This window comes from Vulpes vulpes, chromosome 9 (genome assembly GCF_048418805.1).
Source record: "Vulpes vulpes isolate BD-2025 chromosome 9, VulVul3, whole genome shotgun sequence".
NCBI lineage: Eukaryota > Metazoa > Chordata > Mammalia > Carnivora > Canidae > Vulpes > Vulpes vulpes.
Genome location: NC_132788.1, coordinates 35,509,516 through 35,537,111, shown reverse-complemented (window position 1 = coordinate 35,537,111; position 27,596 = coordinate 35,509,516). Strand labels below are relative to the sequence as shown.

General features: G+C 43.0%; 1 protein-coding gene and 1 long non-coding RNA gene across 3 annotated transcripts in view; one reads left to right on the top strand and one right to left on the bottom strand.

Annotated features, from left to right (window-relative positions):
- Positions 1-2,773: 2,773 nt before the first annotated feature.
- Positions 2,774-5,459, bottom strand: LOC140593864 (uncharacterized). Its single transcript, XR_011994210.1, has 3 exons — positions 5,342-5,459; positions 4,014-4,131; positions 2,774-2,907 (listed from the first exon to the last, which is right to left on the bottom strand). It is a non-coding gene; the product is annotated as an uncharacterized lncRNA (long non-coding RNA).
- Positions 5,460-5,811: 352 nt separating this feature from the next.
- The window catches only part of LATS2 (large tumor suppressor kinase 2), a 73,554-nt gene continuing 51,769 nt past the window's right edge, over positions 5,812-27,596 (top strand). Inside the window, exons 1-2 of one of the 2 annotated variants that reach the window (XM_072719800.1) lie at positions 5,812-5,950; positions 18,160-18,702. In XM_072719800.1, the coding sequence (XP_072575901.1) occupies positions 18,361-18,702 (342 nt within the window). In that variant the 5' untranslated portion in view covers positions 5,812-5,950; positions 18,160-18,360. Of the gene's footprint in view, positions 5,951-18,159; positions 18,703-27,596 lie in introns of those variants that run through there. The other variant, XM_072719801.1, reaches the window with a different exon arrangement.

Below are 27,596 nucleotides of genomic sequence, written 5' to 3'. Positions count from 1 at the left end.
TTATCAAGCATCTGAAGATAACACACTCAATTGTTGTCGTCTTCAGTTCTGCTTAACAAAACAAAATCCATAGTTTTAAAGTGCTGTTCAATAACAACCAAAACATTTAGTAGTTAATTTTAAAGTTAAAAATAGACCATGAGCCTCTCTTTCTGTGTGTCTCTATGATTAAACAAAATCTTTAAAAAAATAGACCATGAAAACATTTCTATTACAATTATTCAATTAAATATTTGTCAATTTAGATGAACTCAGATGTTTCCCTTTGAAAATGTTAATTTTGCCATTGAGATTGATTTCATGGAGAGGAGAGTTTGAGCCTTATACTTTTAGTTTTTCCTAAAGCAATTATTACCAATGTTTCCTGCAAAAGATTAAATTAAAAATTTGAATGGAAGGTTTTAGAACATATAGGAGCATATAGACCTTTTCAGTGGGATTTTTATTTCAGTTATAGACATAACAACATGCTGCTCCTGTCTGCAGATAATATAGAAATTGCAGCCAGCATCAAACGTAATGAGAAATAAGTAAATAGCTGGTGTTACTGTCATAGCTCACTCAGCATAAAAAGTAAGCTAATGGAAGATGTGGTAAGAAAAGAAAATTTGTTTTAGCAATTCGTCTCTTAATAACGTAAAGTGTCAACATAAGAATTCTCTAAATGCAGAATGTGATTTTTATCTTGACAGTGTTTCTTTGAGGTCTTCTGGGAACAAATCTTAAACTCTTGAGCAATTCTGACTTATGCAATCACATACTTTATTACTCATCTGAGAAGCAGAGTGGCTATGTGGAGAATGAAGCCGTACTCTGTAGTGTTGGAGTGCTGGAAAGGCAGGTCTGCAGAGACTGACCAGGTGGCCACCCAGGAAGGCTTCCTGGGACCCTGGGCCTTCCCCTAAACATACCCCAGAGAGTTTTACCAAGTTTTTAAGGAAGTCTTGTTTTCCAAAATGGTGAAAGCAAGTAGAAATAAACCAGAATCAAGAAAATTTTACTTTCTCATGATTTTACTATTAGAAAACACGTGTAAGAGTTAAAATTTAATACTGGGGATTTTCTCCTCTGGTATCAGGACTGTTTTCATTATTGTGAAATATAAGAGTTTATACACTTAAAAATGGTTAAGATGTTAAATTTTAAGTTAGGCATATTTTGCCAAAATTGAAAAAAATTGAAAAAGAAACCTAATGGTGGAACCTATTAGATAGGTTCCTATAAAAGGCTTTTTAAAAATTACAAAATATAAAACATTTCTAGTCATTTATCTGCTATCTAGTAATCTGTTACTCTCTTAAAAACAATAAACTATTTGTTTGTAAGTCTGACTTTCTACAATATAAACCTTTTGGGAAATGTCCAGAAACTGAAGAAGCAAAAGGCCTTTTAACAGTTGAAATAGTCATCACAAAGTCCTAGTTCTTCCTTGCAGAGGAAAGTCTTTTAGGAATAAGTTCTATTAGCTCTTACTTTACATACAATTTTGATAAGTAATCTCTCTTATCCAACAGCAGATTAAAAGCAAAAAATTAGTAAGGTATGGTATTTTACAAGAGACTGGAATCTCGATAGGAGAGAAACAAAAAGAGTTGATTTACCTAACAGAGGCAAAGCAACTAACTGCAAAGAGGTCCCTCAAAAAAGCCCCCAAACAAACAAGAAGGGGAGGGGAAATGGGATTTGTTTAATGGGTAAGAGTGTCAGTTTGGGATGATAAAGTTCTGGAGATGGGTGGTGATGATGGTTGTACAACATTGCAAATGCACTGAACTGTACCCTTAAAATTAGTTAAGGTGATAAATTTTATATTATGTATAGTTTATCAGTTACCAAAAAATGTTTAAGAAACAAGTTCATCATTGAAACAGAGCCCCGACTAATAGAGATGATATTGTTAACTTTGATTTTTTTTTTCTTTTTCTGGAAGTTGCTTTTTTCTTTTTCTGGAAGTTTTGCAGAACCGAAAACTCCAAACAATGAACCAGATCTCTTTGGCTGACCCAGAGTCATTGGTTTAAAGAAAAAGGTTGTATTACATTTTGATATTGGAGATACTAAAATGCATTCAATAAATTCAAATTAGCAGTTAAGAAATTCTTTATCTGTAGTCTTAGGGGAAGAATATGGTTCCTTTTTCTTGTGGAGTTTGTTTTTTTTTTTAAGATTTTATTTATTTATTCATGAAAGACACACACAGAGAGAGAGAGAGAGAGAGAGGCAGAGACACAGGCAGAGGGAGAAGCAGGATCCATATGGAGCCTGATGTGGGACTCGATCCTGGGACTCCAGAATCACACCCTGAGCTGAGCCACCCAGGTATCCCATCTTGTGGAATTTATAATCTAATCAAGGAAACAAAATAAATGAGTATAAAACAAATTAAATCAGTGTAACTCATCTTCTAGTTTTCTAGGGCTTTTAAGACTAGAGCCTGCTTTCTAGGCACTAAGGCATAAAGAAGCTGAGCCATAATCAGGTTTCTTGCATTGGAATCTTGGGGAGAGGGTGAGGGCAAGGTGGATAGTCTTAGGGCATATTCCTCGGGGGCCTCAGTGAGAACCCTTAAAACATCCAGACCTCACAACTGCAGGGGACTGGTGGGGAGTGGATCTGCAGGCTCTCTTGGCTCTGGCTGGTGCTGGAGACACATCTTTGAGTTCCCCTCTTCCTCACTGCACAAAGCCCAATCTCCCCACCCTCCTCGGACAAAGCATAAGGGAGTCATTTGATTTCAGTTTCCGTATTTATAAGTACATTGTAATCATGATTCTTGAGGTCTGTGTTTTCAAGCTTTGGAGTCAGATCTATCAAGTTTGAATCCCAGCTCTTAGATCTTGGAATTACTGGGGCTCTCTGTTTTAGGGTGAGTAACGCATAGAATTGTTGAATCACTGTATCGTACATCTGAAACAAATGTAACACTGTATGTTAACTACACTGGAATTAAAATGAAAAACTTAATAAAAAAGAAAAATCAAGTATGTATTAAAAATAATAAAATAAAACAAAAAGCCACCCAGAATCACTACATCCAGAAGTACAACTTTTAATATTTGGCTGCATACTTTTCTGGACTTAAAAAGAAAAAAAATATAAAATATATTTTTTTTTGAGAGAGAGAAAGAGAAAGAGCAGGAGGAGAGGCTGAGAGATAAGCAGATTCCCTGCTGAGTGCAGAACCAGAAGTGGGGCTGGATCCCAGGACCCTGAGACCATGACATGAGCTGAAGTCAACCACTTAACCAACTGACCCACCCAGGCACCCCTATATATGCATCTTTTAAAAAATTCTATATGATATGTTATATATTTTTGTATATATATATATTTTAAATATAAATATACATACTTATTTTACAAAATTGTATAATACTTGCTTTTTTTTTTTTTTTTTAAACACATTTATAAGACTGTCAGCTCCAGCAGGGGATAAATCATGTGGTTTTGCTCTCGATGGTATCCCCAGTACCTGGTTTAGCCCATGACTCATAGCAGTATTCAAAAAAAAAAAAAAAAAAAAAAAACCCAAAGCAATGAATGAGTCTATATCAATAAACACATATATCCAGAATAACAATAAACACGACCATTAATCATAATATTCTCTTGCATAGGTGTGTCAATTTGTCCAAGCAAGCTTTGGACAAGCTTTCCAATCTGTTTCATACATAAATGTTTGAAAACTTTATTTTTTTTTAAGATTTTATTTATTTAGTCATGAGAGACAGAGAGAGAGAGAGGGGGGCAGAGACACAGGCAGAAGGAGAAGCAGGCTCCATGCAGGGAGCCCGACATGGGACTCGATCCTGGGTCTCCAGGATTAGGCCTGGGCTGAAGGCAGCGCTAAACCGCTGAGCCACCTGGACTGCCCAATATTTGAAAACTTTAAAAAGATTTTTTTTTTTAAGGCGCAAAGAATAACACATGATTGAACCTAACCACACAGAATCAACAAATTTTAAGACTTTGACAGTTTTGCATTGCTTTTTTAAATAAAAGAAATAACATACTGGAGGTAAAGTTGAAGTCCTCATTTTACTCTTCTCAGTCTAATTTCCCTTCTTCCTTCTACATAGTCAACAGCCATAATGAATTTGGTGCAACTTCTTGCATTCTCCATGTCTATACCTATAAAAGTATTGATTAGCATAGGTTCTGAGGCATCCTGTTTATTTATGAATATAGTATCATAGTGTGTATATATATAGTTCTGCAACTTGGTTTTTTTTGCATTCTACAATTTGAATTCTATCATTTATCCTTTGAAAAGTATGGAGCTCTTTCATTTACTTAACAATTTTGTCATTTGAATATTCACCTTTTATTTTCCTACTATTCCCTATTGCTGGGTATTTTAGGTTCTTCTTGATTTTTCACTATTGCAAGCAATAGTATAATGGTCATTATAATTACAAAATCAGGGACTTATACAAAATTTTAAGTCCACTAAATTCCTTTTATTTGCAATATTTCTCTGACAAAAAAAAATGTTTTATTTAATTATGTTTACATCTTCAAAGACAGCAAGAGCAGGACCTTTAAACACACAGGAAGAAGAATGGCAGCCAGCCCAGCCAGCCAGGGGCTGGGAAGGAGAAAGAAAGGTCAGTGCATGAGTGAATAGGTACACAGGTGAATGCAAAAGAGACTCAATTACAGAATATCCACTGGGGTTTTATGCCATTCAAGATGCCTGGGTAGAGCACAGGATAAGATTGAAAAATGAAATTGAATTCTATGCCACACAATAATCGGCTTAATTACCAGAGCCCAAAGAGAAGAGAAAACAGTTGGGCGATCTAGGAAGATTTCCTTGCAGAGCTAAGACAGAGGCAGGGCTGAAAGCCTGGGTGGGAATTAGAGAGTAAAGTGTATAGGATGGCCCGCCAAGGATTGCTAACTAAGGTTGTTAAAACGGCCGGACCTGATGACCTTCATGACGGTTTCTTTTCAGATTAAAGTTTAAAAAACTTCCCAAGAGTGTATTAGTTAAAAAGGAAATTGGACTGCCTTTTAAAACAATACTAGCCCTCACCATCACCTGCCGCAGACTGCAGCTGGTAGGAAGTATGATGCCAGGGGAGTCCAGTAGTGGGTTAGGGGTTTGGTTTGCGAGCTATTATTTGCACTCACATCTCTGCACCATCCCTGCACATGCCCTTGCACCACATGCACAGCCCACAGATGGACACGCACGACTCAGAGTTTCACTCGTTGGTCTACGTTACTAAGTTCTGCACATCAGGGAACATTTCTCATAAAATATCCATAGCTCTGGGGTTTGATTAAATGAAAACTGACTAAATCGGGGTATATATATGTGAACGTCCTTTATTACTTGATTGCACGGTGAGGTTGTCCTCTTCTGCCCTTACTTTTAACAGCTGACACAGACTTGGTCACTTTGGCGGCTCCTCTAGGCCTGTTAAGTCACTCTCAGCCGAGGCCGGTGTGAGATGCCTTGAGGACGGAGTTACCAAGTTTAGTGCGGAGTAGCGCGGTTGGAGGGGCGACGCTGGAGCGGGGAGCCGGGGCAGGTGGCGGCGGCGGCCGGGCGGGCGGCGGGCGGCGGGGACCCGAGGCAGGAAGCGGCGCGGGGCCGGGCGGGCGGGGCGGCGGCCGAGCAGCAGGGCCGCCGAGCAGCAGGGCCGCGGGCGCCCCGCCCGGGCTGGTATGCGGCCGCCGGTGACGCGGGAGGCGGGGTCACGTGACGCCCGTGGAATGCCAACAATGTAGCGAATGTCCCACTTGGGTCTGCGCGCTGGAACCTCGGCGTGAGCGCCCCGGGAAGATGGAGCCGCCGCCGCCCGCGCCGCCGCCGCCCGGGGCTCCCCCGTGCCCGCGGGGCCAGCAGCCGCTCCAGCCACTGGCGCCCGGTCCCCCGGCGCGCGAGGCCCCGGAGCCGCGGACCGGGACGCCCCGGAGGGTGTAGACCGCGCCCCAGGAGGTGAGGGGGCAGGGGCGGGGGCGGGGGGCGTGGGGCCCGGGGCCAGGGCGGGGCGGCTGGAAGTTTCCGCGGGCCGGCGGGGCCCCGGGGCCCCGGGCGCCCACCCTCGGGCCGAGCTGCGGGAGGGGCGCCGGGCTCGGCGGGGCGGCCGAGGAAGTTCGTCCCGAGCGGAGCCCTCGCCCTGCCCCCACGGCCCCCGCCCGGCCCGGGCCCGGAGCCGCCTCCGCTGGCGGCGCGTCGTCGCGGGCCGTCCGGAGTCCGCCGAGCGGGGGCCGTGGGGAGGGAGCGCCCGGCCGCCGGCGCTGCGCCGCTTTGTTGTGCGCCGGGCTCCCGCGGGGCTGCGGCGGCCCCCGCTGCGACGGCCCGGGCTGCTCCGCGCGACCCCCCCCCGTAGCCTCGGGGCCCGCGCCCGCTGCACCGCCGTCCACGGAGGCCGCGCCGTCGGCCCCCGGGCTGTGCGCTCGTCCCCTCGCAGACCGTGCGGCCGCCCCCCGGGCCGCGCCGCCGCCCGCCGCGTCCCCCGCCCCGACGGCGCCGCCCGCAGAGCCGCAGCGTTGCCCACCCGCGTCCACCCCTGCAAGTTCGCGTCCCGGGTCTTCGCGGGTCGCGCCGGGAGAGCGGCGGCCGTTGCGCAACGCGCTCCCGGTGCGCCCCGGTTTACCGACTTTGCGGAGCTCATCTTTCTGATGCAACCTCACGTGCGCTCGGTCCCCCGCCGGACCCGCGTCTGCCCTCGGAACTTGAGCTCGAGCGTCTCTGGGGGAAGCCCCGCTGGCGGGGCTGGGCGGCGGCGCCAGCCCGGAGCGAGCCTGCCGTTCGCTGGACGCGAGCCCCCGGTGCCCGGTGCCCCGGAGGCGGGGAAAGGAGGACGGACCCCTGCGGGGCGGCGAGGCTCGCCGGAGGCCGGGCCGGGTGTCGGGCGCTGCAGGCAGCGCGTGCCGACCCCTCCCAGGGACAAGTATTTTGTGTTCTTGCAGTCACGACCGTGGAAGTATACTTTCCTTATTTGTAGACGTATAAAGACACATCCTAAACGAGGACTTGGACGTTTTCACAGCTATGTAGGGTATACGTGACGGGGCTCTAAGAATAATAGTAATCGAGCCTTTCAAAGATTGCGCAACGGTGCTCAAGCCACAGACTGTCCATTCGGCGGATAAAAATTCGGCGGCCAAACAGCTCTCTTCCCAAAGTATTCGGCAAATATGTTAACGTTTTTAAAGGGAAGTTGGCCCACGTTTTACTAAGAAACTTAAATGTACTAAAATTTGAATGTGAAGTCCCAAAACGCGTGTTGTCTGTGTACAGGAGTCCTGTTTAAACTTTAAATTAGTAGATAAGGGGCCTTCCTTTAATAATGGAGGAGGCAATTCGTGGCTTATTATTAGGAAATTCGTACTTAGTAGGTCTTGTTCCATATCGTTGACTCTCAGCGTAAATCCCTCCCACGATGGATCACGGTTTCTGAGTGCTAAATCAAGAGACTAAGCCGCCTTGTATCTTTCACTTTTTTTTTTCTTTAGCAGCTGTTGTAATAAGGTAGTAACAGAACAATCTTCCAGAAGAAGAATGCAGAGACTGTTTAAGAAAGTCTGTTTTAAATTATAATTAACAAGACACTATGTTATTCAGCGTCTCATAAAATTTGGTCTCATTATCCAGATATATAGAACACTGTTTAATGAGTACACCAGCATTCCTTTGATATTAAAATTGCTAAGCATTTAATAAATCTCAAAGTGTCAAGTAACTTAAAATGGTATCTGAGCAGAAGACATCATGCAAAAGTACTAAGGTGAGTTACTAGAATCATGGAATTTTAGAACTGGAAAGGATTCCCTCCATCTTGTTGGAAATAGTTTTGACCTAAGTGTAAATTGGAACTGTACATATTTCTTTCCTTAGCAAATCACAGGGTTGATGGGAGGGACTTTCCTTTGGTGGGAGGGGAATGTTTTTACAATAAGGTGCCTTGTTATTTTAAATGCTGTGTTGTAAATAGCCAGTCCTAGGCTTCTAAATCCCACTGTGTGTTGGGGGGGGGGGGGGGGGCGGGGGCAGGTGGTGAAGCTGATAAATTCACCGTAAACACATAGGAAAGATTTGGGAAAGCTTTTGGAGGGGGCTGGGTGTTCTGCTTTGTATTAGATAAACCAGACCAACTCTGTTTTTCAAAGGTTGCTTTTATATTTTATTTCATAGTTATGATGTGAAATTTCTAAGCAACATTCCCTACTGACTTTTTAAAAAAATGGCTTGAAATATAGAAGATAACTCCGTGCATTTACTTTGTCTGGACTGTAAATCTGCTTTAAAAAGGAGCACCATATCCTGATCAGCAGAATGAGGGGCTTGGGCTTGGTAATCCTGAAAGTGACTGATTTCCAGCTCAAAAAATTCTCTGAATCTCCTTCCTTTTTACAAAAGCCTATTGCTTAATAATTCCTCTGGACAGAACTGGGCCTCTGTGGCACAAGTCCAGGTGTCACCATTCCCATTATACGTTGGGTGGATGATGCTGTGTGAACCAGGGCTTTATTACACAGAGCATCTGTGAATGGCTCCTGGTGTTTGAAGATAGCCCTGCTTGGACCACCAGTTTCACTAAGTCCAGCTATTCTCTCAGTATTTTTAAAGCTGATGTTATTTGATTTGTAGTTTCATTTTAGAAGTCTTATTCAAACAAAGTAGTGTTGGAAATAAAGATAATGGTTATGATACTGAAATTAGGACAGAAATTTGACATTACTTAATGTTTATCATTCACTATAGTGAAAACTTTATGTTGCTTACCATGTAGGCATGTCAACCTAATTGTGACAAAGGATTTCTTAATTGAATACTTTTTGTTTATGTACTAATATTTGACATTCATAGGAATTTTTCTGGAGGACAAGTGAAAAATCTCTTATTTTGTAGCACTGGTTTTTTTTTGTTGTTAACTAACCATTGTTCTATTGTGTAGCTCCTAGATTCTATAACATCTAAATTAGCAAGGACGGTAAAGATTTTACGAATTTTAAGTTGGCTTTTGAATGGCTAGGTCTCTGGAGGTATTGGCCTCCCTGCCTCCAAGCAGTTTTCCTGATTAGGAATGCTAAGGACCAGAGAGTTCCATTACTAATTAACATTATCTTACCTCACTCTTGTGTTTTCCTGAAGTGTACCCAGACTGTACCTGCCCCCTCCCCAACATTATCTGCCTATTCATCTTTCTCTTCTATGTTTGAGCCTTTTCACAGGAAGTTCCAGACTCTAAGAATAGCCTCACACTTCCTTCATCAAATCATAGCCTTTTAGACTTTCCAGTTCTGGTGAAACAATCCTTTCTCTAGTAGATTTTCTCCAAATAGGCAAGTGTATCGGGATTCTTTGGATGGTCCACACTATTACCTCTGTCCATAGCAGTGACTCTTTCTTTAATGAGACTCTCTAACGGGACTAGGATTAGTCCTTAGGGATCAAGGACTCCCTAAGTGGTGTATGTCTGAAATTTGGAGGGGAAGGAAGCAGGGCTTTCTCAGAGATCGAAAAGCCTTACTAGGGTATGGAGTTGAAGATAAGGAGACCCATCCTGTACGGTTGCTTGCTGTTAGGAATGCTGCAAGTAATGGATGCTAACTTTGTCTACAGCCTGATCATTCCTTGTGGTCATCTGGAGTACAAACTTCTGTAGCTCCATTTTTTTATGCCATTGTTCATAATGCATACATACATGTACCATAGATAACAGGTACAGAGCCAACAGAGAAGGTGATGGTTTGTTTTTCCTCCAGATTGTAAGCTTATTTAGAGGGGAGACCCTGTTCTCTTCATAACATCCAGTGGAGTATTTGGCATACATATGGTGCTTCTGAATCCACTACAGCCTTGTGATTGCACTATTTATTGGAATTTTCTTGGATCCCCAGAGGAGTGTAATCATTGATTTCTGCAAAGACCCTCATTATGAGGGGTAGCCACTGTTGTCTGGTTTCCTGGCCTGAACAGTACTGGAGAGGTGCATCAGCATGGTAGTCTGTGATTCTTACATTCAGCATCTGACTGGAGCCTGACCCATCTGCCTGATTTAGTTTCAACTTTGCTAGTTAATTATAGTAAAAGAATATGATTTAAATAATTCGAGTTTTAGGTCCAAGAAATACTGATTTAAAAAATGCCAGTGTTTGTCGTTAGTGTGGGTCTTGAGATACATGGGTTTGGTTGATTCTTTGGTTGGTGCTTGATGTGTGTTTAGCATCCATCCTTGATGTGGGTTCATGAAGCACTAACAAAAATTAGAATGAAAGTTCATGAACATTTGATAGCACTTTCCAGGATTGGAATTGGGCTTGATAGGGCCAAATTAAGGGATACTTCAAATAGAGTTCTCACATTTTTACATGAGCCACCTATACTATAGTTGTCTTAGCTCCAGGATTGAAAATGAGGTGTTTTTGAGTTGTTAAATTCTGGCGTCTGACAGTTTCTTTTAAAGTATATTTAAATTGATTGATGATGCCAAACAAATTTCCAAAATTAGATTTACTTTGTGTGATACCTCTTTTTTTAAATCCACATTCATGAGGCCTTAGGGTCATATTTAGAAAATTCTTGATGAACGAACTTACTGAAATGATATAGTAGGGTGTCAGAGTAGCTCATTTCCAGCTACAATCTTTGGTGAGTATTCTCGTGAAGAATTCTTTCATAAGATCATAATTTGGCCATGAAATCAACTGTCTTCAAGTTAAAATCTAAAATACAAGGTCTCAAGCTGAAAAAATACATTCATTCTTTATGGGATTGAAGGAAAGTTTCATGCTTTCCAGATTATTCAGGCAGGAACACAGTTTACCCAGCGGTGCTATTTTACATATTCACTTTCACAGAGACAGGGCAGTACGTGTGGTAGTCCTAGGACCGCTGTTTTGTGTAAGACAATGGTGGGAGATGGAAAGAACATGACAGGAGTGTGTGGTGACCTCCTACTCCCACCACATGGAGGAACTTTTCCCAGGGGGTGTGTTTATGGGGTGACACTGAATCATTCTTTCAACTTCTCTGTATGCTTGAAAATTCCTATAATAAAATGTTCTGGGGGAAACAGAAAAGAAAGCAAGGCCTCTGGTCCAGATTCTGGTTAAGGGCTCATCCCCTTGGCATTTCTTGGCTAATGCATAAATACACCTGTGCTGGCTGGCTTTGTAACTGGAATGTTTGTGGGACACATGAGTGGTTACAACTCCCGGTATCTGAGGAGCGCAGCTCTTTGGAAGCTGCCCCCTGCTGTGTGTTTCAGCCTCCTGGTGGTAGGGGTGCCTGTGTGCTTGGGAGGGCATAGGTGGCACCTGGCAGGTTAGACTCCACTCTGTGAGGGGACTTTGCCTTACTGGCAGCACCCTGTCCCAAGGTTCGGCCTCTGCATGTGTAACTGTTTAGAAAGGGAACAATTCTTCAAATGCTAGTTAGCTAAATGTTAATAGATGATTTTTCCCCCATTTTTATATGAGTGTAAAATGTATGTAATACTTATCATTTTATCCATTCATAAGTGTATAATTCAGTTGCATTAAGTACATTCACATTGTTACTGCTGTCATCACTACAGTCTATACTCAAAGATTTTTCATCATCCAAAAAGAAACTCTTTGCACTAAATAATAGCTCCCGGTGCCCCTGGGCCCTGGTCATCTCCATTCTGCTTTGTCTCTCTCAGGTTGCCTATTCTGGGCTCCTCATGTAAGCAGAATCATGTAGTATTTGTCCTTTTGTGTCTGGCTTATTTCACTTAGTATAACATTTCCAAGGTCTATCCATGTTGTAGCCTATGTACAGTTTCATTCCTTTTGCTGGCTGAATAATATACCGTAGTTATAAAACTTTATATAATAGTCATGTGTGAACTTCATGTGAGAACATTTTATCTGGGCCTACATCTTACACTTCAGAGAAAGAGCGCTGCTGTTTACTGAGGGTCTTTCATGTGCTCAGCCTAGTGCCAAGAGTACTCCTGCACTGCCTTTAGATCTCCAGCAGGTGTTGTCACCAGCTTAGAATGGAGGGGATGGCCCCCGAGTGGCAGGTGGCTGCATGTATTCAATCAACAGGTGCTTCTTGGGCCTGTGTGCATGTACATGCCAGGCAGTGGGTGCAGGTCCTCCTGCCCCCACGGAGCTTACAGTTAAGGTGATTGAAGATGAAAGTGGGCACGTCAGTAATTCATCGTACACTGTGATGAGGCTGTGAGTGAACACCACAGTCTTTGAGGTTGCGTGGGTGGGGAAGTCCTTCTGTGGAGGGAATTTTTATTTTTATTTTTTAAAAGATTATTTATTTATTTATTTATGAGAGACACACACACACACATAGAGAGAGAGGCACAGAGCAGAGGGAGAACTAGGCTCCATGCAGGGAGCCCGATGTGGGACTCGATCCCGGGTCCCCAGGACCATGCCCGGGGCTGAAGGCGGCTCTAAACCGCCGAGCCACCCGGGCTACCCTGGAGGGAGTTTTTAAACTGAGAATTCTAGCAGGCATAAGTGAACCAGGCTGAGAGTAGTATTTGTTCCTAGCAGAGAGAATGGTCTTGTTAAGTTCCAGAGGTAAGGAAGGATTTGTTGCTTTTAACATGTCTCTGGTCATCCAGATGGAACCTAATCCTGGCTGGTTGGGAAGCAGTCAGCTTCTGGAAGCTCAGGTACTGCTCAGAACTGACCATCCTAGGCCCTGCTGCAGGCACATGTTTCAGACATCAAGTCTGATGACTTAAGTTTTTCCCTCTTCATGCTTTTCTTTTTTAAAAAAGAAAATACTTTAACTTTTCAAGCGTACTTATCAAATAGTCATTCAAAGAGGAGTCACTTGGAGTAAGCCTGCATTTCTACATTCAGTTTGGAACCTTTCCCACTAGCCAATCTGACCTTTACCCTGGTCGTGTCTCTTGACTTGCATAAAGCCTTTTCTGTCTTATTCTGAGTCCTGAACTTATTAGTAATTCTAATAATTAGCCAGTGTGTTGTGCATTACAGATGAGAGTGATCTCACATGCAGTTTCACCTGTGATCTTCAGAGCAGCCCTGTCAGATAGACAGAGAAAGGCTTGTTACCTAGCAGGAAATTGAAGCTCTGAGAGGTGAAGTGCTTGCCCAGATCACATGGAGCTCAGTGCCAGAGCTGGGGGTGGAAGCCAGGCTTCTCACCACCAGTTGCTTTTTCCTTTGCACCGAAACGGCCATATTCTGAATGCCTCCCCCAGACATGTCTGTCCTTACCTCCTGAGAACTGCCCTCTTCCATCCCCACCAAGGTGTCTTTCTTGATGCTCATTGTCCAAGTGGTTGTCCTGGCTCAGAGAATGGGACTACCATCAGCTCTGGTCTCTAAACCAGAAACTTGGCCTCCCCTTTCCAACCAGTCCTCTAGTGAACATCACCACCCCTATGGGTTCTATTTCTTAAGCTATTGAATCTACCCATTTTTCTTTGTTCTCCAGCTATTCTTCTATTTCAGATCCCCATAATTCTTTGGGTAAACTTTTACTGTTACATTATCTAAGTAAAATCCCTGGGTGGCGCAGTGGTTTGGCGCCTGCCTTTGGCCCAGGGCGCAATCCTGGAGACCCAGGATCGAGTCCCACGTCGGGCTCCTGGTGCATGGAGCCTGCTTCTCCCTCTGCCTGTATCTTTGCCTCTCTCTCTCTCTCTCTCTCTGTATGACTATCATAAATAAATTTAAAAAAAAAATTTTTTTTTTAAATTGATTTTCTTGTTTGTCTCCCATCTTAAACTGTGAACTCCTTAAAGTCAGAGGCTGGTCATTATTTTCTGCTTCCCTGAGACCTAGTAAGAGGGTCACCTTGTATGGGTTTATGAGCCTTACATGTAAAAGGGCATACCTCACATCATACAAATGCTCACTGATATGAGGGCATGTGTAGCCTATTTGGAGACTCTGGACCACTCATGGAATACCTGTACAACAGTAGAGAATCATCTCCTGAGATAAAGCCACACAGTGTGCATGTTATGCACATATTCTGGAGAGTATGCATGATCACTCCACTGTCACCTGCCTCAGAAGTCCAGTTCCAACTCTCCTCGTAATTCAGACTTTACCTGTCCCCCTTCACCTGGGGTGTATGTGATAGACTGTGGCATCAGTCTATTTAGGAGTGGGCCAGGCCACTGCCTGCAGAGCTCTGGAAGCTCCCCAGGCAGGAGTTGCTCATGTTGTACAATAACATAGTAACAATTTACTTGAGGAAGGGGTACATTTTTATAATCCCAGAGAGGTACTACATGAATCACTAGGGCTCTGCCAGTAACTACACAGAAAATATTTGATGTGGTGGTAGAAGCAGTATTTAGAGCAGACGACTCACTCTTCAGCTCTTCGTAGCTCTGGGGCTGGAGCCATTAGGCAGCCAGCAGTTTGCAAAAGCCCCAGACTGGGAATAGCCCAGATGTCCTTTGGTGGCAGAATGGATAAACAATTATGTTCGTACAGTAGAATATTACTCAGCAGTGAAAAATGGCAAAACTCTTGCTGCATACTGCTGTATGAATAACCAAACAGTGTCAACCAAAATAAGCCAGACATGTAAGGTACAGACTATGGGTACAGGTAATTCCATGGATATAAAGTTCAAAAACTGGTCAAACTAATCCTTGGTGTTAGAAATAGTGAAGGCGGTTCCCTTTGGGGCATTGACCTGTGGGGGCCGAGGGCTTCTGTGTTGTAATGATACACTCCTTGATCCAGATGCTATTTATAAGGGTGTGTTCTTTGTGAATATTCATTGATCTTATGATTTGTGCACCTTAAGAAATCTATGTTAAATAAAAACATTCCCACCCCCCGCCAAAAAAAGACTTCTTCACTAGATTTTAGCAACTTTACGTTTTTAGAGTGAATTCAGAGGGCTTTCATCAACCAACCAGGGCCTCTTTCAACCTGTGCCTGGCTCCCCTTCTCTCTGCTGGTGTAGCCCAGCAGAGAGGACATTCCCCGCCCCCTCCCCCATCTTGGGTTGGGCATTCTCACAGCTTTTTTTCTTCATGTGGACCATCTCTTGTGGCCCTTGCCCTTTCTTAGTGGAGTATGAAGTAGCTCTGTACTTTCTTTTCAGTCTGTTGATGTCATTTGAGGGTAAAATGAGGCTTACCCTAGACTGCCACTCATGCCAGTTGGGAGGGATAGGAGTTCTTCGCTCACTTACCTAACTGCTGAGCAGACAAGTCACTAGCTAGGTAAATGTCCCACCTACTGGTAGTTCCCATCCATGTCTTTAAGCCCAAATGTCTGGCCAAGGTGTAACTAGCTCCTGAAACCCCCTCTCCTCCCTCCCTGGGATTACTTACTGCACCTCATCCAGGCTTTCTTCATCTACCTGGTGTGTTGCAGTTGTCCCTTCTAGTCCACTTTCCAGCTGGGCTCCAGACTCAACTCTTTAAACAGCACTTTTGGACATACCGCTCCTTGGCTTACGCAGACAGTGACTTGCCACCATCTGCAAGGAGTCCAGACAATTAAAATGGCCTTGAAGGTCCTTCCTGGTGGAGCCCTGTGCACAGCCTCATCCTTCCATAACTGTCCAGGAAGAGCCTTTACGACACAGATGTAAATGTGACGGGTGGGGCCTGTCCCTCTGCTCCTTTGCATATGCTGGTCCCTTTGGCTGGAATTCCATTGTTCCCTACACTCAGATTCAGTTATCTCTACTTCAGAGCTTCTGGCTTTCTCCTTTCTTCTCCTATTTGTTAGATGACTTTTCCCCCTCCTTTCTTTTCCTTTGAAGCTGTTTTTTTTGGCTACCTCACCTTTACCTTGCTGAAGGTGGGATTTTGTTCTTGTTTGTCCTAGCAGTCCCTGAGACTTAGTAGGTTTTTGATGAATGTTCGCAAGGTGGATAGGTGGGTGGATGGGGCGTAGGTGAGTAGATGATACAGGAAGGTAGAGGAAGGGTGAAGACATTTTGACAGTAAAGAAACCCTCCCTGATTATTTATTGTGAAGGGAGTATGATTTATGTCTTGTGTATTTCAAAAAAAGGAAAAAAGACCCCAAAGATTGGAAACAAAGTGATGTTTGAGAGAGACTCCTGCCTGTTCTCAGACATAGCGAATCACTCAGGATTCTCCCTACGTGCTTGGCAGCTCCTTGAGAATCTCTATTTTTGCTGGAATGGGAATTCATGGTTTTAGAGAGTTAGGTATTTCAAAACAGATGCTTAGACCACGAAGTCACTGAAAATGAGTGTGGTTGCAATATGCCCTGTTTTACACCAATTAAGCAGAGCTCTGGGCTTCTGGCCTCCTGCCAATACTCTGGTCCAGGCCCCAGGGAAATCTCAGCAGTTCTTGGATCTAATTGTTCACTGTCTGCATAGTCTTAAAACAGTCATTTCGGTGACTTTACTATGTTAGATGTTGTGTATTGAAGTATGGATTTCATGTTGAAAAATGTATTTAGTCTGCTTCTTACTTTCTAAATAGAATCTTCCCTCAGATTCATCGAGAAAGAGATAGTTAGAACCTTTTAAGAAAAGAATCTTCCCACCTCTAAGAAAAAAATAGTAATTTTAATGTAATTTCTTCAGGTTTACAGGCATATATGTATGGTTATGAAATAGATCTACATAAGTAAATTCACATAGAACGCTTAGGGCCTGGCACATAATAGATACTGGGTAAAAAAAATTTTTTTTTTCTACATGGCAAAGCCTGTGAAGCCAACTTCCATCTTATAGTTCTACAATTCCTTACTGAGAAAATCCAGATCTCTCTGCCCCCCTCCTTTTAAAGACTGTTTTTTTTTTTTTTGAATCAGTTTTTCTTTGTTCATTAAAATGCAAAAGGACTTATCCTTTGCAGTTTGCTCATTGAATTCTGTGGATTAGTAGGAGTGAAATGAGTGAGGGCAAAAGAGGAGGGACAGGTAGAAGGGGCCACCACAGCTTCAAGTATGAGCTAAGAGACTGTGTAGGCCTTTGCTTTTGCCACTGGTGGGCATCTGTGCTCCGGTGATGATAGCTAATTACACAAGTAATAATAACAGGAGTAGTAGAAACATGGTTTACCAAAGATGTGATATGTTCCAAGTGCTACTGAGCCAGTTACTTGCATGGTCTTACTCGGTGCTCACTACTGCCCTCTTACCAAGTGTTGTCATCTGTTTCACCCAGGGAGGGTGAGGGAAGTTAAACGACTTGTCCAAGGTCACCCAGTCACCTAGTGCCTGGAGCTGGATCCTGCTTCCAGTAGAGCTGGCCGCTAAGGGCAGTATCAGGTTGGGCTTCATTTTGTTTTCTGAATGCAAGAACAACAGAGTAGTTAGTGAATTAGGCCTCAGGTAAGATTAATTCACTATCAGAAAATGGCTTTGTGATATCTAGTTCTAGTGTAGAAGCCATTTCCATGCTGAAGTAGTAGGTGATCTATATAAATAACTTTTATCGGTATAGCCACTCATCAGTACTGAAAGAAATCACCCACATGCTTTTACCAGTCCCCTTCCATGTAAGTATCAGTTTCTACCAGAAAGGTATTTAGGTCACAATGCTGATAAGAACTTGACCACTTTATAAAAAAAAACAAGAGAGTAGTTACCTCCAGAGTCTCAGTAACACATTGTGTTAGAACTGCTTTAAGTTGCAAGATAGGACACCTTTAATGTGACAAGTTTTGTAGTATCTTCCAGGAAGTTTGGGAGGGCTTTATAAGGAAAAATTTCCAAATTTTTGGAAGGACCACAGGTTCAGGTGGGGGGAAAGGTCAGTAAAACCACGAAGAGACAAAGGTGTGGGCCCTGAGCTGAGTGGTAATTAGGGGCGAGCCAGAAATCCAAGACTTCATGTAGAAACTTTAACCCTAAATACTCAGGCTTGAATTTCAAAATGAAATTCTATTATAATGAAGTATTATAAGTGAGCTATCAATTCTTAATACTACTTACTGTTCTTGCCTGAGTTACATATTTCTAAGTCAGTATGAGCTTGTGGAGATTTACTTTATTGCAGATTACATATTACAGGAAACATCTTGGGACAGCCCTAGATGTCACGTGTGCCAACCAGTGTTGAACAGTATTTTTATCATTTCTGAGAGGTGTTGTGTTCTTTCTTAATCCTTCCTAGTGGAATATTTTCAAGATCATTGTCCATTTCTGAGAAGTATTGTTAACAGTTTGTGCAAATCACAAATGAATATGTTCTTTCCATTTTCTTTTTCAGATAGTGATGATCTTCAAAATGAAGACTCTGGAAAATTTTGGGTTCTCTATAGGAACTACAAAAATTGAAGGAAAGAAAATTTTCAAAAGGAAATTGTTTTGAAAGTATGTTTACAACTAACTGATACTGTTGACAGTTTTTTTTAAATAATAAAACACTTTAAGAAGATTGTATTTATGGTAAAAGGAAACTGGACTAACAATGAGGCCAAAGACTTTTCCTGCTACGACTTATTCTGGAAATAGCCGTCAGCGACTACAGGAGATTCGAGAGGGCTTAAAGCAGCCATCCAAGTCTTCTGCTCAGGGGCTGCCCGTGGGACCAAACAGTGATGCTTCCCTGGCCACCAAGGTCCTGGGGGGCAAGGATGCTGCCAGACAGCAACAGCAAATGAGAGCTACTCCAAAGTTTGGACCTTACCAGAAAGCTTTGAGAGAAATCAGATACTCCCTGTTGCCTTTTGCTAATGAATCTGGCACTTCCGCAGCTGCAGAAGTAAACCGACAGATGCTGCAGGAACTGGTGAATGCGGGATGTGACCAGGTGGGTGTAGCTTCCCTGAGGCTCCTGCGGTGGCAGTTACAGTAAGTAGTCCGTCCAGCACAGTTGAGACAGCCAAAGAGCCCGTGGTTGCCACTTGAAGGCTCTGAATTGCTTACAAAGAGAAGTGTGTATAGGCCAAAACCTGAGACCCTTCCAGTGTGCCATTGCATGGTTTTCCACCTTCTCTCCAGAACTGACTTCTTGGTTGCTTTTCCTTTTCAGGCCAGACCTGGACATTTCTGAACTCTAGTGAAATTGTACCTGTGTATTTTCTGTCCTGTCCTTATGAAGTTGAGAAGGGCTTTCACACTTAGCCCTGTCTTTGAGATTGATTTGGGCTTACTCTGAGCTGTCATGGGGAAGGTACTGGCTTCCTTGTTTTTGGTTTGTGCATTTTTTTGATTTAGCTAACATTGATTAACATGAATTCGCTCTTCTTAGACTCTGTTTTCTCCTATTTTAGAAAATGGTATGTATACTGTTATAGGAAACACAACTCTGTTAAGGAAATGATCAAGCTTGAGAAGTCATCAAAATGGTGACAACATAGTCTGACTTCTCAGTTGCTTAAGAATAAGGGACACATTAATGGAGGTGGCACCAATAATATATAAATAAACAACTTGTAGCTCTATATTTATGATCCTGTGGCGATTTGCATAGCCACGTAAAACACAGGTTGAGAGGCAGGACCATGTAAAAGGGAATTAGTGTTCAACCCGGTAAAAATGTATTTAGTAAAATGTAACTGGTAAAAATGTAATTGCCTTATAAAAGGACTTCTGAAAGCTAATGCTTTGTTATACATCTGTCATCTTAAAAGTCACAGTTTCATGAAAATGGAAATCAGCTAGGTATTTTTTGCTGCCTTGGAAAACTAGTAAGATTTCATACTCAAAGCAACATCAAGATGGCTTGAGCACTTGTACTTTCTTAGAAATAACCTAATTACCTACTCCTGGCCTCACAGTCACAGGAAAAGCCTAACAATGCCCTCTTTTATTTCCAAAAGCCATATCAACCTTCTTGTTGTAGTTGATTACCACAGAATTTAACTAGAGAATTTATATTTCTCAGATGATATGTCTGTGAAACTAATCGTGCTATTTTGTAGGGCATTTCCTTGACACTTTAGGATATACTAGGATTAACTTGTGTGAAGAAGCATTGTTATGTTGAGTTGCTTTTATAAAGCACAGGATCATGAATAATGTGGTGCAGAGTGTTTTAGCAGTGGAAGCTGACAGCAAAGGCATGACCTCTCTCATTGTGAAAATATGAAGTTAAATACGCTGCCAAGTGCTATCCCCTGACAAACAGAACTTGATGGTTTTGAAAGTAAGAAGGAGCAGTCCTGGGGAAATACTAGAGTAAGATTGCAGATACTTAAAAACCAACAGCAAAGCCTAAAATCTTCTATAAATCACTTGCAAACAAAAGAGGTAATCAGAGCAGGGCATTCTTTGCAGTTGTGTTTCAGCTGTGATAAAAAGAAACGAGTGAAGCAAATAATCCAAAATACAGGTGGGAACTCATTGTGGCAAAATCCATTAGTGATAATTACAGTGCAAGAAATAATGAAGCCATTGCTGTATCCAAGACGGTAAAATACAAATAGAGTAATATTAAGGATCATGACACCAATGATCTTCCCATGAACATTTAATTTATGCTAATTGCTAGCAGAAAGGTCTCCATTTGTCATATTTAATGCCCCTGAAATAATTCAATCACTTTGGTGTATATAGTGTTACTTAATAAAGTAAAACAGCTCTGCCCTCGCCCTTACCCTCCGATTTGGACTGTTTTTGGTCTGTATACAGGGTACATTTGCTTTCAGAGAATCCTGGTCAGAACCTCATTATGAGAATCCAAATAATGTGAGTGCAAACCACAACAATCTCTAGAGCTGTGTGTGTCTTCACTAAAGCAGATTATCAGATCCAATATGATAGGTATAGAGAGTAGCTAGTATTGCAGCTTTTCATTTTCCTTTGTCTTCTACTGTATTGCCTTTTAATTTAGGTTTAATTTTTTCTCTTGTACTTTGTTATTTTTAACCCTAATACTAATCAGAATGGCAGTGAACACGTTTTCTCAAGATCTTACTGGTGAAATACACTTCTATATGCACTATTTTATCCATCACATATGTATGTGCATACATTTTTTCCCATGTCATTTGACCTGAGATTTAATGAAAGTATTTACTTGAATATATGTTTTCTTTTAAACTTTTTATTAAAATAAAATTTACGGGGCAGCCCTGGTGGCTCAGTGGTTCAGCGCCGCCTTCAGCCCAGGTTGTGAACCTGGAGACCCGGGATCAAGTCCCACGTCTTCTTGCGGCTCAGGGAGTGATCTGGGGTCCCAGGATCGAGTCCCACGTCGGGCTCCCTGCATGGAGCCTGCTTCTCCCTCTGCCTGTGTCTCTGCCTCTCTCTCTCTGTGTCTCTCATGAATAAATTTTAAAAAATCTTTTTTAAAAAAATAAAAATAAAATAAAATTTAAATAAGAAAAATACATGATTCTCAAGTGTACAGCTTGGTGATTTTCACCCAGTGAATGAATCACACCCATGTAACCAGTATGTGTGGGTATATATTTTTTTAAACTTTTTTTTTTTTTAAGTATTCTCTATACCCAATGTGGGGCTTGAACTCATGACCTTGAGATCAAGAGTCACACGCCCTTTTGGCTGAGTCAGGCACCCCTGCCTGGGGTGTGTGTGTGTGTGTGTGTGTATTTTAAAGATTTATTTATTTATTGTGAGAGAGTGCCTGCATGGGTGTGGAAGGGAAGGGCAGAGGTTGAGGCAATCTCCTGCAGACTCCCACTGAGCATGAAGCCAACACAGGGCTCAGTCTCAGAGCCCTGAGGTCATGACCTGAGCCTAAACCAAGAGTTGGATGCTCAACTGACTGTGCCACACAGCTCCCCCTCCCACCACAGGATACGTTTTTAATGTAAATTTCTAGGAAAAGTACAAGACTGAGTATTTTCTGTGTAATGATATAGTGTATATGTCAAATGATAGAGTGCCTAAAATATTTTGCACATAGATTTCTAAAGACTTATAAAAAATACTATAGAAAAAAAAAAAAAGCCAGTAGGTTAATAGTCCTTATGGAAGGGGCTGTTCTTTATATATAGATTAAAGGAATTGGGAAAATAAGTGTTTTGGTTATTAGTGTCATATTTTGTATCACGGATACTCTTCTTATTGGCATAGGTAATTTAAATTTAGCTTTTATTTTATCTTATAAAATTTCGTTTCACCTTTTCTTTTAATGGTTTCAAGTGTTCATATTACTGGGTTTTCCCTCTTCCTGACAAAGTTTTAAAAACCACTAATTTGATTTTGCAGCGTCGTTAATACATATAACATGTCTGCTTCTCAGAAGCATCTGACTTGTGTCTTCTCACTGAATTGCAGTGGGTTAACAGGTGTAAGGATGTTGTTGGGGCAGGTTCACTATACTCGGGCCTTCTCAGGGTGCATGGGATGGATGGATGGATGGATGGATGGCATGGGGGCCTTATGATAGCAAGGATCCTATTCAGTAGTAGCTCCTGCACTCCTCAGAAATAGCTAAGCATTTTATCACCTAGAGGAAGACGTAGGTGCAAACTTCCTTTCAGATGTGAGTACCAGGAAACGTTTTTTGCTTCTCTTGAGCAATTAGCCTGTGCTCTTTCTCTGTGGACAACCCATATCCTGACCTTCGTGAGCCTCCCACATTGATTGGCTGTGAGTGGTGCCAAGTCTGTGGCAGCTTTGAAGACTTTAGGGCTCTGGCTTGTCACAACCATATTCTTCTAGTCCTGAATTTCTATGTTAGCATAATTTTCCTAATCCTGATTTAATCCAGTTTTTCCTCACTTTATTGTGAATGTCTGAATGACTTAAATCTTTAATGGAACGAGGATAGGAAGAAATGTAAACAAACAGATTGATGTATTACACCAAATTTGGCCTAAGAAAAAAGCTGCTGGTCAGGATGTATATTCAGAGGCAGGCTTCCTGAGAATAATGGCCACAGCAACAAATAAATCTGAGGTAGTGTGGTTAATAGGAAAAGGGAGTGATTTAAAAAAAATATTTTTTTGTATTCTCAGGCTGAAAAGTGCAAAAAAATCAAGTTTCTTTTTTTTTTTTTTTAAAGGATTTTATTTATTTATTCATGAGAGACACAGAAAGAGAGGCTGAGACACAGGCAGAGGGAAGAGAAGCAGGCTCCATGCAAGGAGCCCGATGCCGGACTCGATCCTGGGAATCCGGGACCATGCCCTGAGCCAAAGGCATATGCTCAACTGCTGAGCCACCCAGGCGTCCCCGAAAAATCAAGTTTCTCAACCCATTCTACTAGTTATTCATCAACCCACGTCCTTTTGCCAAAGGAAATATCACTGCAGAGGGGTGAGGCCTGCTGGGGCCTGTGCATCTCTCAGAGGAAGGACAGATACTGGTGTTGGCAGCAGCTTCCTGTGCCAAGGACCATTCCAACAAGCACTTGCACTGGTAGCCTCATTGAAACTGCACAGCAGGCATTTGAGATGGATTCCAGTCATTAGCCCAGTATTGCAGAGGAAATGATGGCTTGGGCGGTCAGGCAGGTGACTGTAACCCCCTCTGCCACCCCTCCCCCAGCTCTTACTGACCTTGTATCTTCAGTGAGGGTTGGTTAGACATAGTTGTTACACTTGACAGGAAAGACTTCAGTGCTCCTTTAATGTGGCCACGCAGACCTCTGTCTTTGGCTTGCAGTGTGTTTGCTGATGTATATACCTTGTCCTGGTAGGGGTTTTTTCTTCCCAACTTGGTCCTCTGCTCCCCTCATGCCCAGTGAGGACATCCATCCCCTCTCCTCTTACTTCCATGGGCCAGTGGCACATGCTCAGTGCTTCCAGTCCCCCAGGTCCCCTGGCCATCAGGCCCCACCTGGCCCGACTCCTCCCCTGTGCACCTGCCCTGGGTGTGTGGTGCTGCCTCCTCCTGCTCACATCTCCACTTCACTTGTTCTGGGGACTTCTTCAACATATCATTCTGTTGGCTGGTAATGTTGGCATCCGCCTTCCCTAGCCTGGATTTGGGCACCTGTGAGGGTCCAACCCAGGTTCTTTCTTACTGCAGGGTTGTAATTCTTCCACCTGGATTTGAACTGTTCTTGTTCAGACTTCCATAGTCTTGTAGTTCCATAAGTCTTGTATTTCCATAAGGCCCTGGATGCTTGATGCTTGATGCCTAGCCCTGTGAAGACAGGTGTTCATGCTGTGGTCTCACTCGCATGTCGTGTGCAGGCCTCTGGGTGCTGCATCTGGTGCATCCCGGGTGTGTGCAGGGCCATGGGTGTGGCTCACCCTCGATGTGCACTGTGGGTTTGCACACGCACTGTGCATGTGCCTGGAACACTGCCCAGACAGTTCCCTGTGCTGGTCAGTGCAGAAGCCATTGCTGATTTGTCAGTTGTTGAGGCAAACACCTCGGTGGGGGGGCGGGGGGGGGAGAACTAATCCTGCCTCGGGATTGGTTCTGTGTAATGCAGGTATTTTGCTAATGAAAAAAGGTAGAGGGACACCTGGGTGGCTCGGGGGTTAAGCATCTGCCTTTGGCTCAGGTCGTGATCCTGGGGTCCTGAGATCAAGTCCCACATCAGGCTCCCTGCAGGGGGCCTGCTTCTCCCTCTACCTGTGTCTCTGCCTCTCTCTGTGTTTCAGGAATAAATAAAAAAAAATCTAAAAAAGAAAAAGTTTAGATAACATGTACATTTCCTCCTCCCTTCCTCTGGAAAGGGAATGACTTTTCAGTATCACGGAGCATTGGGTACTGCCCTGAAATATTTGTAAGAGGAGAAGGAAAAAAGAAACACTTAAGTTTAGGAATGCCAGTAATGTAACAGGAAATTGTATTACAATGGCTTTTGGGTGTAGCAGTTCCTTGCCTCCCCCCTTCCCCCCCCCCGTTTTTTTTAGCCTTTCAAATTAAATCTGGCCTTGCCAAAAGATAAACTGTATACTTTGTTAAAGTAGGATATTTGACAAGATACAAGACACAAGCACATCATACCGACTCCCCCCACAGTGTTCCCCCTGGTTATTAGAAGAGTATGTGTTCATTGTGTAAGTTTGGAAAATCTAGAAAAGTATAAAAAGAAAATAAAAATTGCCTATAATTCTATCGGCTCAGATAGGACCACTTTGAACTTTTGGTATAAAAGCAGCCAAATTTTTTTGTAATGAAAGGAAATGAAGAAAAGTGAGGAGGGATGTGACGAGTGGAAAAAAACAGAATATGCAGTATGATCCCACTTCTTCCTTTACAAGAAATACATGTATGTAGTATAGCCCTTCTCACTCTCCTTACCTAATGTCAAGGTCAGTCAGTTCTCTCCCAGAGTGTATCTTGCTCCCGTCTATGCACTTAGGGGGCCTGCTCCCCCCACCTGCCAACCCTCCATCTTTGCTCGCTGACAGCACTGCTTCTCCTGGCCCCTCTGCTCAGCTATTCCCTGCACAGAGCTCTCTGGATGATCATTCTAAAATGGAAAAGATCCTGTCATTTCCTTCTGGAAACCTTGCCACTGCACTTGGGATGAAGCTCCTGACCCGTAGGCAGGGCCCGCCCCACAGCCTCCGGCGGCTCCCCTTCTCCAGCACTTGGTGCTCCGGCCCTGCCAGCTTTACAGCCTTTCCCCGGACTTCTCAACACTGGCCCCTTCTTGCCTGAATAAAGCCTGCTCCCTTTAGAAGGCTTGTCTTGCTGTCCTGGATTCAGAAAAGCATTTTCTGATGCCCTAGTTTGAACCAGATCCCTCTGTTTTATTCTCTCTCATTACAGAAGTTTCTTTTCATAGCATTTATCAGACTTTGTTACTGTTTAGTTGTGTATTTCGTGTGATATACATTTCTCTCTTTAGATTTAAGCCCCATTAGGCAGTGGCTTTGTTCTCGTCCTCATTCTCAAGTACCTAAAACTGCAAACTCTAATAAGCATCGGATGTATAAGTAAAGGGAGAAACATTTTGTTATACAGATTTTCATTTTTTGTGCCTATATTATATTCCATTGTTCAAACAGTAGTTCTGTAATTTATTATAACTGGTGTTAAAAGGTAAACTGAAGCATATTAAAATTTTTTTAAGTTTATCTGAGCAAAAATGATTCCAATCAGTGGTGGCAAACCAGAAGTTAGGAGCGCTCCACTAATAGGTGTTCAGGGGACAACCTTCAGAGAGAAGAGGCAGAAGCAAAGTAAGAAAATTATTTGATTGTTTACAGCAATGAAGTTACAATATTTGGGAAAGCCTAGGTTTAGGATTGGTTGTCCTTATCAGGCTTAGGTTTGGTATGTCAGCTTAGGCAGAAGGTCTTAGAATCACTTCAGTCTGATGGCTTCTTTATTTAATTAGTTTAACAACTGTGATGGACATTCTTCTACGTAAATCTTTGTAGATATCCCTGATTTACTTAGACTAAATTTTAGAAATGGAATTACTAGGACAAATGAGAAGAGCAGTTTTTATTTTGCCAAGGTTCTCTCGAAAAAGTCTTATAAATTGCCTTTATATTTCCAACCCTGCCAGCAATGAATACTGCTACTACAAAACAACACATCTGTTTGTCAGTTTAATAGTTTGTTCTGTATTCTTAATTGTGGCAGTAAGTATGTGGTCATAAAAAAGTGGTGACAGTTCTTCGATTTTAAGTAGCAGAAAACTCATATTTTGAGGGGGGGGCTCTGAGTGTCTTGAGATTAGACCCATTTTCCTCTTTTTTTAAAGATTTTATTTATTTATTCACGAGAGAGAGAGAAAGAGGCAGAGACACAGGCAGAATGAGAAGCAGAGAAGCAGTCTCCATGCACAGAGCCTGACGCGGGACTCGATCCCAGGACTCTGGGATCACGCCCTAGGCCGAAGGCAGGTGCCAAACCGCTGAGCCACTCAGGGATCCTGGCAAACAGGTAGGCAAGGCCTGGCGTCTTGGGAGGACAGGCCAGAACAGCCCCAGGAGCAGCACTGTCTGGACACTTCAGCTTTCTTTGCTCCCCAGAATGTTTTGTGTGCCAAGCAGAGCACTTGGCTGGTGTTTGGGGATGACAGGCTCTGAGTTTGCTGGGGTGTGGTTCTGCTGCCTTCAGGAAGCCAGGTCCTGGCCTCTTTGAGCAAATGCAAACACGCAGTACAACCATCAGTATTTTCTCTACGTGCAACAATGTGGAAAATAGTGGAGATCACCAGTATTGTTTATCTAATACCTATTATGGCACACTGAGCAGTTTTCTACCTGAATTATTTGCTATTATACATATATATGGTTGTAGCCATTTGATGGCTCATGCCATCCTAGTAGGTGATTAATGAGTATTTGAATATATTCTATAGCATAGTGCTGTATTATATTTTATATAATTATTTTCAGAATTTTTATAAGCATACTTGGTATTTTCCTAGAGTTCTGGGAAGCCATAGGAAATGTCTTTTCCCTTTGTACCATTCTCTCATGCCCTCACCCTTCCCCCGTCCATCTAGCAGAGTCCTGGGTAAATAGTGAATGCTCAACAGATATCTCCAGCTGTTAGAATCAGACAGACTATATTTCAGTTCTGACCAAGCTTGCTCTGAGCATGATTTGGGAGTTGAATCAAGCTACTGGAAATAGATCCCCAGCTACAGGGTTTAATATACATAGGTGGCATAACAAAGGAAGGTTGGCAGGATATGGCCAGCCTGGTGGTATGCGCTGTCACCAAGGCCCCAGGCTCCTCCTCTCTTTCGGTTCTGTCCTCCTTAATAAGAAGCTAACAATTCCAAGTATACCAGGTGGTACCTCTCTGAGAGTCAACAGTTTGTATAAGAAGCAGAAATATGGCAGCAAAATGCTGCTCTAGCTC